At 42.6% G+C, this 21,326-nt stretch overlaps 1 protein-coding gene across 4 annotated transcripts in view; it reads left to right on the top strand.

The window, feature by feature from the left end:
• The window catches only part of ST6GALNAC3 (ST6 N-acetylgalactosaminide alpha-2,6-sialyltransferase 3), a 238,383-nt gene that overhangs the window by 133,555 nt on the left and 83,502 nt on the right, over window positions 1-21,326 (top strand). For all 4 annotated transcript variants that reach the window (XM_075615778.1, XM_075615776.1, XM_075615775.1 and 1 more), the window contains one exon: window positions 360-769. In XM_075615778.1, the coding sequence (XP_075471893.1) occupies window positions 360-769 (410 nt within the window). The remainder of the gene's footprint in view (window positions 1-359; window positions 770-21,326) is intronic.

Genomic DNA, 21,326 nt, shown 5'->3' with positions numbered 1-21,326 from the left:
TATGCCCAGATTAGCCATAAATCTATTCAATAAAATTGAAGCAATACAAATGTCTTCTCCTTTCTTGTTTTGCTATCTGCTGCCTTTTTGATTGAAAAAGAAAATATTCCGAATGCAAAGCAAATCATTATTTTGCATTTATTTTTAGTACAAAGTACAAAAGATAAAAAAAAATCACTTACGGATGGCAATCATTTCAGCAAAATAGATCTTAGCAAGAGTGTTCACAGTGGGAATTGTGCAACTGTTTCTCCAAAGGAAGTGTTACTTTAATGTATGTTTCTCATTAGTTTAACAAAAGAAAACAGCCCCATTTCCTATAGTAATTAACCTTAGTAAATCTATGTATTTTTGTCTAGCCTTTGCAACTGGATTGCAGCCTTTGTGCCATCGTTTCAAATTCAGGGCAGATGATTGGCCAGAAAGTTGGGCGTGAGATTGACCAATCCTCGTGCATTTGGAGAATGAACAATGCCCCGACCAAAGGATACACTGAGGATGTGGGGAAGAGAACCACCATCCGGGTGGTGTCGCACACCAGCGTGCCTCTTCTGCTCATGAACCCGGAATACTTCTTCAAGGAAACCAACAACACAATCTATGTCATATGGGGCCCTTTCCGAAACATGCGGCAAGATGGCAAAGGGATCGTCTACAACATGCTGAGGAAAACGGTCGAAAACTACAGCAGCGCCAAAATTTATATCACAACGGAGATGAGAATGAGTCACTGCGATAGCATTTTTAAAGTGGAAACTGGAAAAGATAGGTAAGAGCGGCATGTTTCATTGTTTTGAGGTTTATATTATTACTAAAAACCATTTCCATGTCGTAATAAAGTGCAAATAGGTAGGAGGAGGCATGCAGAACGGCAGCACTAAAGCATCCTTAATAGAACACATGAGTACATTTGATCATAACCTTGTTGAAATCCATTCTTTATTACCTCTCCGTATCGCCTCCAGAACTGTATTAGCTTGTGTAAGACTCCGTGGTGTTTGCAAATGTAATATATATATATTGTATATGCCACGGTACTTATTTTTTTTTGCTGCTTGGAATTATGACTTTGTGTATAAATTTGGAATGATGTCCAACAAAGCATTAAAATGGATGTGTTACATGGAAGAGCTTTTACTTTATTGCGTATTGCAGGGGTTGTCAACTCCAGTCCTCAAGAACCCCCCCCCCCCCCCCCCAACAGGTCAGGTTTTAAGGATATCCCTGCTTCAGCACAGGTGGCTCAATCATTGGCTCAGTCGAAGAGCCTGCTTCAGCACAGGTGGCTTAACCAGTGGCTCAGTCATTGACTGAGACACTGAGCCACCTGTGCTGAAGCAGAGATATCCTGAAAATCTGACCTGTTGGGGGATCTTGGAGACTAGAGTTGAGAACCCTTGGTGTATTAAATTGTAGATGCAGTTCCACATAGCTGTTTTTTTTTCGGGGGGGCGGGGAGCATACATTTCCTTTCCTCTGCATTTATAATCTCATTCAAATTATTCCTTTTAACAGTTTCTAGCAGGTAGCAGCGCTAAGATTTGCATACACTTTTTTGCAGAGTGTTTTTAAAGTGGCCTCTATTGTGATTTTCCAACAAACTGCTTTGAAACTCAGCCAGGTGACTATAACTTTGCAATCGTTTGGTGCACTGTTCCCTTATTACAGACGAGCCCCTAAGGAGGCCCCAAGAAAACCAGTCTGCATTATTTATTCTGTGATATTTGTCGGTGTGTTTTCTGTAGTTAGGCCTTTGAGCACAATTCTGAAAAGCTTTTAAAAACATAGAATTGGGCGGCAAATAAGGCCCACTTAATCCCCCCAGGCTGCCTTGTTCCGTGGATTTCATTGATATTTAGGATAGATTTATGTTTATCCCACGCATTTTATCATTCCCTTATTCTAATAGCCCCTGCCACGTTTGCTGGGAGACTATACCCTGACTCCGCCAGTATACCTGTGAATAAGTACTTCCTCGCGTCCCTTTGGCATGCCGCAAGCTCCAGAGCACGACCTTGTGTTCTAACAATTCTATTTCCATGAAATATACAGTGTGATGTGTTTCAAGGTTTCTATCATATCTCTCCTCTCCCTTATCTCCTCCAAACGGCCAATATTATGGTCCTTCATTCTTCCCACTTGTATGATGTTGACCATGTGACATTTTAGTAGCTTTTTTTTGCACCTTCTCTCATTTATTTAGGTACCTTTGGAAATATGGCCTCCAGCACTGAGCGCAGTACTCTGGGTGACGTCTTCCAATGATCTATAAATTGGCGTCAGTGCATCTCTCTTCCTGCTGCTAATACCTCTCCCTGTGCAGACTAACAGCGGTGCGCAAACTGGGGTGTGCGCCCCCCAGCGGGGGCGGGAGATTTTTCCTGGGGGAGGGGCGCGGGCGGTTGCAGAGGTCCCGCGCTCTTCCTCACGGTATTTAAATTAAATCCCGGGGGATCGCGTGAGGCCTCTGCCACTCACTTACCTTGATTCTGAAGGCTGTGATGACGCGTCGCCATGGCAACGCGCCATCAAATGCCGCCGCGGGGTCACGTGGCGTGACGTTACGTGACCCCGAGCGTCATTTGACACCGACACAAGAGGTGAGGGGGTCGACAGCACAAGGGGGAGAAGGCAAGGGGGACGCAACTTTAATAGTTTGTGCACCCCTGGACTAGCATCTTGATGGCTTTCTGCCTTGCCTTGTTACCCTGCTTGCCTACTTTGTATCTAAAATAATGACCCCCAGACTCCTTTCCTCTATAGTAATTGACATTGTAGTGCCAGTAATTCTGTATTCTGTCTTTGGATTTTTCTGACCCAAGAGCATTATTTTGCCCCTTTGTGTATTGAATTATTGTTGCCCCACTCCTGACAATGCCTCTAATATTCGTAAATATTTAACCATTTTGTTTACAACCCCTGGAGTTTCAACCCTGTTATAGATCTTTGTGTCATCGGCAAAAAGGCCCACTTTCCCTTCACGTCCCGTGACACAAAAATAACAAACTACAATACACTTAGGTTTAGCAGTGCCAGGGAACATGTATGATGTATGAAGGAAATATACAAGTTATAATGTCATCTCTGATTGAAGCAAAGCTGGTATCAGGGAGAAATATGGCTTCTGTGATCTTGGGTAGTCGTTTCTTTCTCAATTTCCAATGGCAGAAAGAAAGAAAAGACTGGGAAGGTGTGCACTGCGTATACAGCAGTGTCACAGTGCCCCATGAAGAAGTTCTATAGAGAAACGTGTTTAGTACAGTGGCCATTTACTTATATACTTCCGGATAGTGTCATTTATATTCCATGGGCTGAGATACCTGTGAACACGTCCGGTAAACATGGGAATTTGCTCAATTAATTATGCAAATAAACTTACATCCCAGGTTCTGTCCCACTACCTGTGATTTGGACTTAGTCCCAACGCGCCTTCTATTAAGCTATGTTGATTTTAATTGGCTCAGTGTTTGCCAGAATATTCCGGTGCTGTTTGCAGACAGGGGATCTTTCCAGAACCGCTGAAAGAAGCAGTCTTCTGATCTCTTCTAAAAAATCCTCCATTAGAACCGGACAGGGTGGCTAATTATAGGCCTGTATCAAACCTTCCTTTCCTAGGCAAGGTCATTGAGAAAGTTTTAGCAACCCAACTGTAAACCCGTCTATCAACCCAAGATATTTCTGACCCAATCCAGTCAGAATTCTGAAGTAGTAATGAAACAGCTCTGGTTCGTGTGCTAAATGATCTCCTGGTGGCGAGAGACCGGTGACTGTTTGAGCTTAGTACTTCTTGACTTTTCTGCAGCATTTGATACCGTGGACCATGGGATCTTAATGTTCTCAGCTGGATCAGATCCTTTCTCACGGACAGGTCACAGAGTGCATCTTCAGGACTGTACTCCTCTGACCAATGCCCCTGCCATGTGGAGTGCCACAGTGTTCTATCCTATCTCCTATGTTGTTCACAGTGTACATGCTGCCACTAGGTGACATAATCAGAAGGGATGACCTGGGTTATCACTGCTATGCAGAGGACACTCAACTCTGCATGTCCTTTGCACCGGGTACCAAGGACCCACTATCAGTCATCGATAGATGTCGGGATAGGACATCGCAATTGCAAATATGTATGCCTCTAACAAAAACGGTGTTCTCTTTTTTTCTATTTCTTTTTTTTTTTAATCAAGTAAAATTCAAAAGGGACAATTAATACTGGAGGGGGAGGGATTTTAATCTAATCTTGGATGATGTACTAGACCGTTCAAAACCTTCCTCTCTCCATCATTGTCTAAGTGTTAAACCTGAAGCAAACATTTTCAAAACATTCCTGAATGTGTTAAGATTAGTAGATATCTGTAGGGAGGTGAACCCTTCCGGCAGAGACTACACATTTTACTCTTCCCCTCACAAAGTATACACACGTGTTGATTATTTTTTTCTGGGAAGTAATTTAGTGCCACAGATATTGGGATCTAAAATACATAATATCACATGGTCAGATCATGCTTCGATAGAGGTTAATATATGCAATCTCCTGCCCACCAAGCCACAGTATAACTGGAAATTAAATGGATTTTTACTCAAAATCCCAGGTGTACTTTCCAAGTTAAAAGTGGTAATGAATTCCTACTTTGTAGTTAATCGAGACTGGAAGCTCCCTGTCAATCCTTTGGGGGTTGCCATCCTGAGAGGTAAATTGATCACCTATTGGAAGCGAATTAGGTTGGAGACAATCGACTTCCTTAAAGTACAAATAGAAAGACTGGGAAAGGAGCGTAAATGAAATCATTCAGAGTGAATCTACAAGAGGTTAGTCATTCTCAAAGGAGAGCTTAATCTTTGTTTGACTTGCAAATCCGAAAAGACCATGCTTTGGACAAAGCAAAAATACTTTGTTAAAACTAATAAAGCAGCCAGCCTTTTGGCAGCGAGACTCAGGGCTTTACGATCATTTCAGAATATTGGGGCTATCCGGACAGCACGAAGCCACATCACCTCGAAACCCAAACATTTATAGCCAAGGAGTTTGCTGAAAATTATTCAAAACTTTACAATGGTTGTAAAACCCCTCAAAAGAAAAACTGTCAAGTCACCTTTTATCAATGCACCTTGATGAAGCGCAAGATCGCGAAATGCGTAGGTGTTTTTTTTTAACTTGTACATTGCATATGTGAGCTAAATAAATACTATTTTTATGGGAGTTACCCTGCCATGATCTTTTTGTTCCTGTCCTGTTGCGGTTTTGCTCCATTCTACACAGTCATCGTTTGGACACCTTAGATCAGTACCTATAATCCTCTTCAATGTTACAGACCTCTGTCGCTCTAACTCACAAAGAGGGAAATAATCTGAATAACTCCCAGCTATGGGCCAAATTTCTTTAATGCAAACAAAAAGAAAGCGCAAAAAGGAAAAACACAGTTAGTAAAAATAATTGTCTTTATACCAATTAAAATAAAACTACATAATAAGAAAAAACATAAAAAGGATTCACATGAACCCACAATTCCACAATGACAAGGCACTAATGAGGATCCCTGCAACAAAAGCCCATAGATCTAGTGATGGAAAAAGTCCTGGGAAATAGCTAGATGTTATTAGCTTACATCTGGTTGAAACAGGGACCAGCTTTCATGCAAAGTCAGGGAAAAACCACCGCAATCGACCGAGCACCCGTCGTCACGTCCGCTCCTTGATGCGTGATGACGTCACCTCTACGCGTTTCACGTCATATGATGCTTCTTCAGGGGGTATGTCCTCATTAGTGCCTTGTCATTGTGGAATTGTGGGTTCATGTGAATCCTTTTTATGTATTTTCTTATTATGTAGTTTTATTTTAATTGGTATAAAGACAATTATTTTTACTAACTGTGTTTTTCCTTTTTGCGCTTTCTTTTTGTTTGTATGTTTCCTATCCACCCTGCTGATCACAGGAGAGTGAAAGTTGCAGAGGAAGAGCACATACTTTAAATCAAGGGGATGTATTGAGACTGCGCGCATTTGCTTTATTCTACAAATTTCTTTAATCAATTCTGATTTTAAAATATTCTCCAAAATCTTGGCAACTACAGTAGACTCAATAAATATTCATCCAGTCCGATCCATCTGGATCAATAGACAGGCCCCAGATAATACTCGAAGAGTAATAGATATGATATACTTGGCCAAACATTCACAAATCCCAATTATGCTGTTAGACCTGGATGCGGAAAAATGCCTTTGACTGCATAGACTGGAATTATATGTTTTTTCTGCTACACTCCTTTGGTCTGGGTGGCAAATTGCTTCAATTGTAGTCTCAGCCCTATACGGTAGCCCTGCAGCGAGAGGGAATTGCTTGGACATGCCATCCCCAATAAATTACCATCAAAAATGGGACGCGTCAGGGTTGTCCTCTCTCACCACTACTTTTCGCCTTAACAATTGAGCCTTTAGCATCAAACAAAGCACAGCCCAGATATATCAGATCTGCAAGTGAGTTCCCAAACTTATAAAAATCTCTTTTTGCTAACTAACTGTGTGTAGACCCCTGATATCTCCTCGACCTTTATCAGGACATGGAAATCCTTAACCTTTAACAATTACTCTGGATTAATAATAAGAAATCAAAGGTCCTGAACAAAAATCTTCCCCAGGAAATGGTCAAACTAATCTCCCTGAATTTTAAGTGGAAAACTCATACTGTATGCCTCAACTTTGGTATCTATTTTACTAATTCATTTTCCACCTTGTATTAAGTAAACTTTCCCCAACTGATAGAGAGACTTAAGAGAGATTTATGGGAATAGTCAAATGATCAAATATCCTGGTAGGATAAATTCAGTTGAAATTAATTTATTATCAAGGATCCTGTACCTGTTTAATACGATTCATATCCCAGTTAACTATAGTGACAGCAAGGATTTGCAATACAGGATATCCAAATTGATCTTGGATGATAAAAAACCTAGAACAAATAAACCTATTCTCCAACACCCAAACTCAGGGGGGCTATCACTCCCCCATCTTTTATCTTATTATCTACTGTATCAGCTCAGTCCAGCCATCTCATTTTCTGGCACGAAAACACCCATCTCAAAAAGACGGGCCAAGCTGGAAAAATGAACTATGATTCCCGTTAGGCTAGACAAGTTATTGTGGTTTCAGGAGAGCTTTATATCATCTTTAAATATTGTTCTCCCAATGGCTTCTCATTTGCTTAAAATCTGGAATTCTGTTAGTCTCAAAAATAATTTTACTGGATAAAAATCCTTCCTGACTCCATTCTTTGACTATCCAGCCTTTGTCCCGGGCAAGGGCACAAAGAGAGTTTAGTTTCTGGCCCTCCAAAGTAAATGTTTTTTGTTATCATTCAATAAGGTTAAACTTTGTGAAACATAGAAATATGGCATGACAAGTGTTTCCATTATCTCCAATTGAGAAATGTTCTTGCCCAAGGAGCAGATGGGTCGTAGACAGTTTTTGAAAGATTATGTATAAATGTGGTACCACAAAAGGACCTTAAATCCCTGTTGTATGGATCACTTATAATCTCCAGTTCTTTTTTTTTTTTTCAACTTCAAATTTTTATTGAATTTTTTCATATCAAATAAAACATTGCATATTTAGAACTTTCAAACGTTGAATAAAAAATATTCTTATCAAAATTGTAACATGTTATCTGTTTGTAAACAAGCAAAGAAACCAGACACAACAACAAAACAAAAAGGGGTGGGGAGGAGGGGGATAACAGGTGTGAGATCTCTGCTTCTGTTATTTTACTATTACTCCTATGGGAACTTTCTTCAATTCTTGAGTAGATGACTAACGTTCTTTTTATTTCTTATATTTCTGGTTAGCCTTATTAAAAGGTGACCTATAGCTCATTCTTACTCATATTCTTACCCATACTTCAAACGAGAACACATTTATCTCTATCATTGCCAGATTGTGGTTCTCGCTACTCCTGGGATGTCTGTCTGGGCCAACCACGGCGTCCAGACTTTTATTAATTTGGCGCCAGTGTCATTAACCAAACTCCGTAATTTTTCCATCTGGCAAATATACCACATTCTATTCCTAATCTGGGGGATATTTGGAATCTCTGCTTGTGTCCACAGTGCCGCGATCTCGCACCTCGCGGCTGTTAATAAATGCATAATCAATATATTACCTGTTTTGGAAAGGCCCGGCAAAGGTCTGTTCAAAAGGAACAGCCATGGATCCGGAGGAATAGTGAGGTCAAAAATCCTCTGAAGCCAATGTCTAATTTGTGTCCATAATGGGACTATCTGAGGACAAGACCACAACATGTGTAACAGGTTCGCCGATGCTCCACACTGTCTTGGGCACAGAGGGGAGCATCCTGGTCCAAACCTGGCTAATTTCTGTGGAGTGAGATACCACCTCATAAGGACTTTATATGCGTTCCCCTTTAATGTAGTGCATATCGAGCTCTTAGCTGCTGCTGTTACAATAGCCAACCAGTCTTCTTCGCTCACCTCTTCTCCCCGATCTGCTTCCCACTTAACCATATAAGGTAATTTATAATTTTCTGTAGAGTTTGAACCGACCACTTCCTTATACATCTGCGATGTAAGTCCTTTTGTATTTGTCTCTCTTAGACAGAGCTTTTCAAACGTAGTCAATGGCAGAAAGGGAGAATGTTTATTATAAAATGCTGTGATCTGAAGGTATCTAAAAAATTCTGTATGGGGTATCTCTTTGTCTGATCTAATTTGTTCAAATGTTTTAATTTTTTTATTTCCCTCCAGATCTCTAAATCTATTAATGCCACGTTGTTTCCACATTGAAAACCCACTTTTAGATATACCCGGAGCAAACACTGGATTACCCCAAAGAGGGGTCATTAATGAATGTCTATTAGTTAAATTATGTCTAAATTTAGAAATCTCCCAAACCGAAATAGAGTTGGTCATCGAGGATAGCAGAATGTTAGTCGACTTAAGGACTATTTTTGGAAGCCAAATAATGTTGTTTAGCTCCAATGGGGAGCAAACCTCTCGCTCTAGATCCACCCATCTTTTCAATCCAGGATGGATCTGCCACTGCATAATTTGACATAATTGGGCTGCTCTATAATAGGACAACAGACAAGGTACTGCCAACCCCCCTGTTAGAGGAGCTCGTTTCATAATTGTTCTATTTACTCTCGGTTTCTTATCTCCCCATATAAATCTATTTGACTTGTTAGGGAAATTCCATAGAATATCTGGTTATAAGATAAATCAGTCTAAATCTGAGGCACTAAATGTATCCCTTCCAAAAGAAATAGTAAAATTAATAGAGCTTAATTTCAATTTTAATTGGCAACGTTCTGCGATTAATAATCTAGGGGTACACATTACAAAGGATTTCAAAAGTCTATATAGTGCAAATTATCCCTCACTCATTCGATCTTTGGTAATGGACATCAGAAAATGGAAGTCCTATAAAATCTCCTGGATAGGTAGGATACATAGTATTAAAATGAATATTCTCCCACGTATTCTATACCTTTTCCAGACACTACCGGTGCCACTTAGACTGAAGGATATGCTCTCGCTTCAGTCTGAGATCTCTAAATTTATATAATCTCCAGTTCTGAGGGCAAGTGTAAATACATGGATAGAGTGGAAGTGGGATTTGGGGGAAATATTGGATATAGGTGATTGGAATTATATTTGTGAAGCTGTATCTAAGAGTTCCATATATGTCGTGTTAAAAGAGGATGCACATAAACTACTACTTAGATGGTATTTTACCCCTGCTAAACTATTTAACATGTATAGTGGCTCTACCCCTCTACACACAAGAGACTGCGGCCAAAGGGGCAGATTCATACACGTGGTGGCACTGCCTAAGATAGTGCCACTATGGCGTGCGATTCAATCGCTGATTAACAGAATACATAATGTATCTTTTGTCCTAGACACAGAATGGGGACAACAATGTGAATGAGGGAAAACCTGTATGTTTGGCTAACACAAGAGGTAAACAATCATTAGCAAACAGGATTCTCCAAGAAAAGTACAAAGCAGAGGTCTACTGTACATACAACTGTCTTTTGCAGTAATTTCGATGTATACAGGCACAGTGCAGAGTACAAAGTTTCAGGTCCAACATGGACCTCTCATCAGGACCTCTCATGTGGTACTCTCCACTGTTCCTAAATAAATCGAAATTAATGCAGAATACGTTTGTAAGTAGAGCTCTTTGTATTTTTCTTGAGGAATCCTGTTTGCTAATGGTTGTTATTTTGTTCCAGAACTACGGACAGCACTAGTTAATAAAGCACAATGAGTGAGTAAGCACGAAAATAAATTGATCTCACATATTGTTTTGGCTACAAGCACTTTAATTGCATCCCGCTGGAATAGACAAAACACACCATCCATTTCGCAAATCAGTCAAAATATAGAATATTATGCAGATGGAGAAGCGTTCATCGTTACTCAATGACTTGTGCAAGTTTCCATCAGGTATAGGATCCATGAGTACCATCTAGTCATCCTCCAAACCAAGGCTGCAGTATGATCCTGCTCTGGATCTGTTCATGATAGCTTCAATTGAGCAACTTCCTGAGCAGAGCGCATTAGTTCAGCTGTACCGTCTAAGTGAATATATGTGTGCTCTTACTTGGTAACCCAACATGTAATGTTAGCGTAGTACCATTGTGCAAATTGTAACACCCTCACACCAGAGCTCCCGTTAAATAATGTAACATGGTATATATGGAATAAAAATGTAAGGTACACATCATTTTCAAATGAATGTTTATATAACGGTCTCTCACGAGGTTTCACTTAAACTTAGTTCAAGTGGGTCAGAAAGGGTACAAACATTTCTTCGGGCTGTTCAGTGTCACAGCTATACCGGAGGTAACAGAATCTGCAGAGGTCAGATCCCTGGAGATGGTGGATTAGGGGAAAAGATATCAGTTTCCTGCAAGCTAAACATCTCTAGGCTCAGTAAAATCACCCACATAAAATGAGTTAAATATTACAGCACAGCCTCTACCTGAAGTACCAAGAACAGGTTTTATGGTGACTGAATAGGCCTCAAGGAAAAATACAATTGGTGACAATAAGCATTAAATTGCAGGTAAATGTAAAGTATTGGAATCAGAAACCTCACACAGGGATTTGGATTTTAAAAAAAATGACACGTTATTATCTGGGACAAGTCTTTACAATGCGAGTTAGATGATAATGCAGATATATAATACAATAAATCATAAGCAATGTGCATCTTCACTTTAGGTTAAATCAGTAAGTACAATACCGATATCACTATACACCGTAATGTATAACCCTCTTCACCTAATGTAATGCAATGTCTTTATATAATGTATGTTCTCCTGATGAAGTACGTTGTACAAAAGGCGTTGAGGTCACGAGGGGCTGCTACGTGAGTGTCCACGAGCTGCAGGAGGTATACCGGTCAGAGAGAGGAGGACGCCACCAACAGTATCGTGAGTCCGGGCCCATTCTACATCTACCTGTCGGATCTCACCTCTGGATCTCCTGGTTCTACCTCTGCAAGCCTTTAGTTAGATTGTAAGTTATTTGATTTCATTTCTGTATTTGTTGTTGTCTGCTCTTGTGGAACATTTGTAACTATATACTGTAAATGTGTATACTCATACTCAGTGCACTCTCTCTGTTTTTCTTTGTGTACTCCATTCATTTAATGTAACTATGTATTTGTCATCATAACTTGTCATGTGCCCAGGACATACCTGAAAACGAGAGGTAACTCTCACTGTATTTCTCCCTGGTAAAACATTTTATAATTAAATAAATAAACTATAATTTTAATGAAGAATTGCAATGCCGTGCCTAGTTCTTGTGCATGCCTTGCTGCAGTAGCAGAGGTTTAATAGAGCAGTTAAAATGCTCCTACTTTGCATACAAATAAAAGGGACTAAAATATAATAATAAAGCAGTATACCCCTCGGTTAACCTTAGGGAATACAACAACTGTAATGGTAGAAAAGAGCATTAAAGGAACAATCAAAGCAGCTTTCTTGAACTTTTCTTTGAGGCAGGGGTTCTCCAGAGTGGTACCCCATTAATCTCAGCTCTGGGGAATCCCGCTTGTTGAGATACAGACCTCTAAAGAGGGTGCCGGTTATCTCTGCAACGTTTAAAGCTCCCACATGACATGGGCCATTAGGGCGCCAGGTGATGTTGCGGCTTCCTACTGAAAATCCGCCATTACATAAACCCTGCTAGTGATCCCAAGCAGGTACTGGCATCCCCTGGGGAGGTATCTCGGGAAGCAGGGGGTTCCCGGAGCTGAAATTAAAGGGGTTCAGCTCCGGAGACCCCTTTTTTCAATCCAATGTAACAAAATGGGGGGGGGGGGAGATGGCTGCTTGGATTATCGCTTGAAGAACGTGGGGCAGGGGGTGATTTGGCCTCGGGTTATCGCTACCATTCTGTGTTGTTTGCTCTGGCCTAATGATTGGCCAGGTAAGTCACTGGTCAGTTTACCTGGTACAATGTGTAGTGCCAGAAGGGAAGGAATTTGATTGGTTAGTTTTGTCAAGCACTTTGTGTTGGGAGATATAAATAGTCTCTCGCAAAAGTCAGTTACGTCACTTTTAAAGTAGAGAAGCTGACTGGTGTTGCCTTTCCTGTGTCGTATTCTATCGCCTGCTTTACCTATGGAGCTGGTCACTTGAAAGAACAAACTATGCACTGAGGAGTTTCATGGGTACAAGACTGCCTCTCTGCCATCATTCGGGCTTGTCATCCCACTCTGGAGCTGTCTGTAATTGCATCTAACTGCACCTTAAGGGCTACTGCTCCCCGAACGTTGTGTACTCTTGAGAGATTTAGCCACAGTGGTCCCCTGTCTGGCTCTGTAGGTAGATCCTAGCCTAAAAAGGGATGATGGTCTACCCAGAATGAGGAAGGTCATCAGCAGTGGTTCCTTTACACAACCTGCTCTGGGACGTGACTCTGCAGTGTAATGGACAAACTGTGTGTCATTGGCTGAAGCAGCATGCCAAGACTGTAGAGGCATCCACAAATTCCTCGCCAGTTGGGCTTGAATCCTCAGTTGACTCCTCAGAACAGTGATCTACAGCTGGTTTGGGGCAGTGAGCTGTACAGTTGCTTCTGGACTCGAAGGAGTATTAGTTTTATCAATTTGATGTGAGTCATGGTGAGTCTGCTTGTATCCTCTCCCCTCCCCCTAACCTCAATAGTTACCTCTGTTTCTTGTACTAGAGTGGATGGGTGGATTACGCATGTTTGACATTCCCTTAAACTGATTTTGGTAAGGCTTTCTAGTATTTGTAGTGAAGTCCTAGAGGAAGTTTCTGGGTTGACAACCCCCCAGCAGGGCTTGGCTACCTATTCAGCATGTTTTTGAGGGTCCTTCTACTTCAGCAGTTCTAGTAGGCAAGGACAGTGGAGTAGATGTTTCCAGTGTGACTAAACAGCATATGCTCATTGGCTCTACCATGATCTATCAGCCCTGGGCCTTTACAAACAAAAGAGTGGATATGGAGAGGTCAATATATTGAGATTTCATCCTTACTGATTTTTTAATATAATCAAAAGATGACTGTTTGTGCTGCGCTTGGCTGAGGGATGAAAGATGTGGCTCTGCACTATGACGCCACAGACAGCCGCCCCTTCCCCTCGGCCGTCAGCACACACATTCAGCCCGGTATGTCATGTCAGAGCGGGGTTTTTCGTGGCAGTTTAACTACAGCTTTTGCAAATGGCAGTCCAGTTGTAAATACAAACATGAATGCCCCTTGCGGGGCAGTCACCCAATAAGAGTTTAAAAACGTATGAGGGGAAAACAAATATTTGCAAAAGACGAAGTAAAAGCTGTCCTGTGGTTTGGTGTTTAAGGATGTGAGTGTCAGAGGTGCTGACATTTCCATTTGGCTTAGGCGTACTACATAATTGTCCTGTTTGTCCCAAAAGAACGCTAATGGTTTTTTATTAGCTAGACTACAGCAAGATGGTTCTTTTCATTCACTTTGATGGTGATGTGTTAACTAAGTTTCAGTTTGGGTCAGTGTTTCATTCAGGATTAACACGGTTGGGTTTGGATGTATCCCAGTCCAGTACTCAATCATGCTGAATAGTGTTGGTGCTGCCACTGAAGCGGACAGGTTTTCCTATCGGAGTATATTATAAAGAAAATGAGTTGATGGGAATCTAACCATTTTAGAATTTATGTCCTTCCTCATTTAGTCTTCAGTTGCCATACCTACGATCATGTTGGGAGAGATAGTTGGCCTTTCTTTCATACACTGGACAATCAAAAGAGCAATTTTTCTGCCTTGTGGTAGTTAGTGAGGATATCGGCTCATACGGCAAAGGTCGTTGATTATGTTGTAGGGGTCGAAACTGGAGGGAGGTTTATCCTGAGGTTGTTAAGTTTACGTCACTTTATGGTAACCTGTGGATTATTAATATCTATAAATGGAATGGATCGAGTTTCACCAACTCCTCCCCACCCCCCCCCCCCAAAAAACCCCACAAAATGAAGTTTCAAAATTAATTTGTATTAAAAAATATACAACAAAATAGTGATCGCAGGAAATATTCCAATGATTAAAGTGAATCAATGTAGGTATACAAAAATACAACAGAACAGTGTTATAAGTCATTAGTACAAAAAGTACTAAAGCAATAGAATATTCAAAAGTATAAATGAGACCTTTCCAGAGTATATGAGAAAAAAGAAGAAGCTTACAGGCTTACACTGCAGCGATGAGACTCTACCTGGGGTCTCTTAGGCTGCAGCCCCGCTGCCTGCGCTGCACGCGCGCCTGTGAGGCAGGCGGCGCGTGCAGCTGAGTCCCCCGGTCTGCAGAGAGCTGCAGGGGGAAAGACAGGAGGGACGTGACGGGGGAGTGACAGGGGCTGAACCACCGGGGGCGTGGCCTAGCGCTCCATCGCAACTCCTGCTCTCAATTTTCTTGAGAGCAGGAATTTCTGTCTGCGCAGCGCGGCGGCCCCCCCTCGCAGCGGACACGGGCCCATTGTGGGGTGGATCTTGTCCCTGCAGCGTCCGCCACAGTGGGCGCTGCAGTAGCCAGCGGGGACCTGGCCCTATTATACACTCATGGTAAGGACTTGGCTTAAAAAAAGGACATTTGCCTGCCTTTGATCAAATGCATGCAATACCGCCGGCCGCCACCATTTTTACATTCGATTCATCCAGAACCTGAAATATAGAGAGACTAATTTAAATATACTTTGTACATCCTATTAATACTGTATATATCACAGGTATCTCTTGGTTCTCCTTTCCGTGTACTGGTGCCTCTCCGCAGGTTGTCTGAAGGTGGGTTTCAGGAGATTTATACTGTATAGCAAATTTGACTCTACTAAAATAGGTCTCTCTCTCAATTTGTGACTGTTTATATTATTTTATTATTTTGATTAGAAAACAGCGCTGCCACCTTTTATTGCACATAACATGGAGTAATATGGGCAAAACATGTCTAAAGAACTTACAATTAAATTGTATTTTTTACAACCATAATACTTAAAAAGGGTTCTCCCTTAGGGTTCACTGTATCATTCAGTTAATATATGTATTATTGTAACACCTTATTTCCCTATTGGTGACTAATTAACTGCATTTTCCACCATGGTTTGCTTAGATAATTAGGTACTCTGTTTCCAGCTGGATGGTCATCCCCTTCACCCAGGAGAGGTTTATGATTAACCCCTCCTTGTGTTTTGGGATCACTGGGATTATGATATCCTATAATAATATCTGCAATATCCTTTGTGTGTATCTGATCACTCATGCTGGTTGATATCCATGTTGCTATTTCTTCCCTGCTTGCTGAATACATTTGTTTGATTTGCACCGATCCGATGTAGACATGATATGTTTTTTAATTGGTTTTATTGTTTGTCCACTCTTTAATCACTTTGACGTCACAATAAATATTCTAATCAGTCAAATGCTAAATCCAATTTTGAGTGCCCCCAATTAGAGTTTCCGCAGCATCTGTCTTTTGGATGCTGTAATTTCTTTTTTTTTTTGGTAATTAAATTTTAGTACGAGTCAAAGTAAGATAATCTTTTTAAATTGGTCCATGACATCCCAGAAAATGCACAGAATCGCAAACCAGGGCTTAACAGTTCAAAGCCAGTACACCAAAGGATACTCGAGTACTCCAGGGAAGCACGCTCTTCAAAATGACTGCTGTACTGCTCCTAATTGAGCCGTTCATCATTGGTTGACATACACTACTTCTGGCCACAATATAATCCGTACGGTGTAGAATGGAGGATCAGTTAGAAATTATCCACATTTTCCACCGAGAATGTTTCCTCGGCACCCACATTTACTCACTAAATTGTCGCCTACCTCGTGGCTTGAACATTGTTTTATTTGTGTTCATCAGCTTCTATGTATAATATCCATTAAAAATCTTTTTGGCAATCATTTTGCTGTTAAATATAACATTGGCGAGATGGGTTGTGTGCCTCTGTTAGAAATTCTTTCATTTCTATTCCATCTTTGTGAGTTTGAAGTGTAAAGGCAAATGCTACATGAGACTCATTTCGACAGCAGAGAATCTTCTGGAGATATTGTTACATAGGGAATTATTTTAAGTAAAAGAGGTGTGGGTAACTTATAGTTAGATTCAGGGATAGATGATAGGACATACAGCTTTCTTTGGCTATCTGTGAAATAATAATAATATCATTATTATAATTATTCAGTCATAAGATTTCAGGGTGATGATTACCATATTTGTAAGGACGCTATCTTCTGGAAAGACACACATGATACCATATTCAGTCATGATACTGAGAGTCAGAATGCTGACTAGGTAATATTCTCTGCAAATAAAACTGACAGATTAGTTAGCTAGAGAGACAGGACAACAGCAAAGCTGAGGGAGCTGGGCGACAGGACAACAGCAAAGCTGAGGGAGTTGGGAAACAGGACAACAGCAAAGCTGAGGGAGCTGGGAAACAGGACAACAGCAAAGCTGAGGGAGCTGGGAAACAGGACAACAGCAAAGCTGAGGGAGCTGGGTGACAGGACAACAGCAAAGCTGAGGGAGCTGGGAAACAGGACAACAGCAAAGCTGAGGGAGCTGGGCGACAGGACAACAGTAAAGCTGAGGGAGCTGGGAAACAGGACAACAGCAAAGCTGAGGGAGCTGTGAAACAGGACAACAGCAAAGCTGAGGGAGCTGGGCGACAGGACAACAGTAAAGCTGAGGGAGCTGGGAAATAGGACAACAGCAAAGCTGAGGGAGCTGGGAAACAGGACAACAGCAAAGCTGAGGGAGCTGGGAAACAGGACAACAGCAAAGCTGAGGGAGCTGGGAAACAGGACAACAGCAAAGCTGAGGGAGCTGGGCGACAGGACAACAGCAAAGCTGAGGGAGCTGGGCGACAGGACAACAGCAAAGCTGAGGGAGCTGGGAAACAGGACAACAACAAAGCTGAGGGAGCTGGGAAACCGGACAACAGCAAAGCTGAGGGAGCTGGGCGACAGGACAACAGCAAAGCTGAGGGAGCTGGGCGACAGGACAACAGCAAAGCTGAGGGAGCTGGGGGACAGGACAACAGCAAAGCTGAGGGAGCTGGGCGACAGGACAACAACAAAGCTGAGGGAGCTGGGGGACAGGACAACAGCAAAGCTGAGGGAGCTGGGAAACAGGACAACAGCAAAGCTGAGGGAGCTGGGAAACAGGACAACAGCAAAGCTGAGGGAGCTGGGCGACAGGACAACAGCAAAGCTGAGGGAGCTGGGAAACAGGACAACAGCAAAGCTGAGGGAGCTGGGAAACAGGACAACAGCAAAGCTGAGGGAGCTGGGCGACAGGACAACAACAAAGCTGAGGGAGCTGGGTGACAGGACAACAGCAAAGCTGAGGGAGCTGGGAAACCGGACAACAGCAAAGCTGAGGGAGCTGGGAAACAGGACAACAGCAAAGCTGAGGGAGCTGGGCGACAGGACAACAGCAAAGCTGAGGGAGCTGGGAAACAGGACAACAGCAAAGCTGAGGGAGCTGGGCGACAGGACAACAGCAAAGCTGAGGGAGCTGGGCGACAGGACAACAGCAAAGCTGAGGGAGCTGGGAAACAGGACAACAGCAAAGCTGAGGGAGCTGGGAAACAGGACAACAGCAAAGCTGAGGGAGCTGGGAAACAGGACAACAGCAAAGCTGAGGGAGCTGGGAAACAGGACAACAGCAAAGCTGAGGGAGCTGGGCGACAGGACAACAGCAAAGCTGAGGGAGCTGGGAAACAGGACAACAGCAAAGCTGAGGGAGCTGGGAAACAGGACAACAGCAAAGCTGAGGGAGCTGGGAAACAGGACAACAGCAAAGCTGAGGGAGCTGGGAAACAGGACAACAGCAAAGCTGAGGGAGCTGGGCGACAGGACAACAGCAAAGCCGAGGGAGCTGGGAAACAGGACAACAGCAAAGCTGAGGGAGCTGGGCGACAGGACAACAGCAAAGCTGAGGGAGCTGGGAAACAGGACAACAGCAAAGCTGAGGGAGCTGGGAAACAGGACAACAGCAAAGCTGAGGGAGCTGGGAAACAGGACAACAGCAAAGCTGAGGGAGCTGGGAAACAGGACAACAGCAAAGCTGAGGGAGCTGGGCGACAGGACAACAGCAAAGCTGAGGGAGCTGGGAAACAGGACAACAGCAAAGCTGAGGGAGCTGGGAAACAGGACAACAGCAAAGCTGAGGGAGCTGGGCGACAGGACAACAGCAAAGCTGAGGGAGCTGGGAAACAGGACAACAGCAAAGCTGAGGGAGCTGGGCGACAGGACAACAGCAAAGCTGAGGGAGCTGGGAAACAGGACAACAGCAAAGCTGAGGGAGCTGGGAAACAGGACAACAGCAAAGCTGAGGGAGCTGGGAAACAGGACAACAGCAAAGCTGAGGGAGCTGGGAAACAGGACAACAGCAAGAAGGAAAGAGGAAGAATTGCACCCAAAAAGAGCTAATGCAGAGCTTATGTGCGCCACTGTGCGCAGTCCTGCAGCCCCAGCGATCTGTGCACTTGGCTGCAGGAGATTGGAGAGGCGATCAGGGGCGTGGCGGGGGCATGGCGTACGCATCACGGACGCATCACGAAGCTGGTTCGCCCTCATTGGCTGACGTCACACGACTGCAGCCTGAAAAGAAAAATTTACTTGTCTCGCCAAACCGCAGCAGCGTCAACGCGCTCCTTCGCTGCCGTTACTTTGCTACCTTCAATAGACAAGCATAGAAGAGTCCCGGACGTGCACACGCAGCAATCGCGCGGACGTAGCGACGCCGCACCATGAGCGCAGCCTAAGAAGGCATTACATGCCACCTCTTTGAAAAGCACATGACATATTTGATGTGATTTACCATATATCTCCTACTTTGTATGTAAGTGATAACTTCGGACAAATAAATGTTTCTTTTGTGTGCTAAACCGAATGCAGAATTATTATATGCAGCTGTGACAATGTATTGAAGACTATTTAACAGCCTCAGCGAGCTGTTTGGAGACCGTGCCGCTCAGCTGTGCACCGGGTATGGATATCGGCCGTCTTGCTCAACAAGTTGCCAACCAGATAAACAAAAACTTATTGCAATTGTTCAACTGTAATTTTCATCCTCCGAGTGCTCAGGTGACCGAAATAAAGGAACTTTCTACCTAATACCAATCGACGCCTATGGAGCTGGAGCAGCATCTTCTGGGATAAGAGGGGTTTGCAGACCGGGCCCGTTTTACTCTGCAATATCAACATGCTCTCCGGCAACTGTATACTGAAGATCGGTGGCTGGCGGGTAGCAATTTATATTCCACTTGGGAACCAGGGAATAACCGGGGTCTGCTCACGACCCTGGATGAGACATCTACTAGTTTTCCCCATTTTGGCTACAACTGTATACTGGCGTCTGACAAGGTGGTCTTCGGTTTCGGCTCTGAACATCTACTGGATCTGCAGAAAGGATACCAGAGGTACACACCCACAACAGTGAAACCACTATCCCCCCTATGTGGTACCATTGCTTCAGAATACTGTGTGGAAGTTACTGAAGGATGTGGGGACATAATCCATTACGGTTATGGTTGAGGGGAGTCTCATGAATCTATTCAGTGAAACCAAGTGAAACTCATCCCCAATTTTGATGACTTTTGAATTTCCTACATGACACAATAGTTGGGTTGTTGTGTAATAATGGTGTAACAGAGAGAATCTGTGCACATCATTTGGTCTCTCTAGCACTCTTCCAATTCACTGGAGATCTGCACTATAAATGTGGGGCTATTTTAGGGGGCCTTGATTTTATTTGAATACGCTCTACTTTACGCCTATCGCAGATACTTATTGTCTTAATATACTGCCCCTGATCTAGTCATTATTGGGGAAATATTCTACTAGTTGGGTCTGAGATGTTGAGAGATGCCTCTTTGTTTTTTTTTTGGTAATATAGAATTTATTGGTAAACGCACCTACGGTAAATGTACTAACCAACCCAGATACTCCCAGCTAATCCCTGAAATCACACCCAATCCGGCTTTGCTCTGTTTGCTGTCTATCAAGAGTTAGATCTTTAAAAATAAAACAAAAAAATGTCATCAGACTTTCGAGCAAGGATGACGTATATGCCCCCCCTGTCTCGCTCTTATTACATTTAGCCCCTCTATTTTCTAATAGTATCATCACTTTGATCGTCTGGGCTCGCACGCTCATCAAGAATATCTGTTTGTTAAACTGTTTAAACTGTTTATGTTAGTCAAATAATATGTATATCAATACAAATATTTTCTTCACAATACAAACTGCTAGGATGGGAAACCCTTACCATACAGTATCATGTTTTGTCTCAGTGGTTTGTATGGTGTTATTATGTAACAGTGATGTCATTTATGATGGGCTTAGCAACTCCTATGTTTATGTTTTAACTTTGTGTGGATCTCTATGGTGATAATGTGCATCTCTGATGTATCATCTGTAAAGCCTCTTATTAAAAATATACTTAAGAAAAAAATACAAGAAATGATACTCCACCACACCTTTTCAGAAGCAGCTAAAATTCTATTAGCAGCTACAGTATGACACCTGTGTGTGTTTTCTCTGGGAACACTGAGTAACAAGAGAGGACCGCTTTGAAATGCATCAGCAGTAAAGGGTTTTCATATTGTTCCCATTTTAAGGATACTTTATATACGTGTATGCCATTTCCTGTCCAATCATTTTACCATATACAGTACCAATATCTTAAAAAGAGCCGCTGCGCCGTTTATTATTACAAAGACATTGTGATTTATAGCAATATACAGAATCATGGAGGCAGTAATGAGCCAGCTGTTCCACCATATCTGTCTCCTATACTACCT

Source organism: Ascaphus truei, chromosome 10 (genome assembly GCF_040206685.1).
Source record: "Ascaphus truei isolate aAscTru1 chromosome 10, aAscTru1.hap1, whole genome shotgun sequence".
In the NCBI taxonomy this organism is placed as follows: domain Eukaryota; kingdom Metazoa; phylum Chordata; class Amphibia; order Anura; family Ascaphidae; genus Ascaphus; species Ascaphus truei.
Note: the sequence above shows the minus strand (reverse complement) of the source record. Positions and strands in the feature narration are given on the sequence as shown.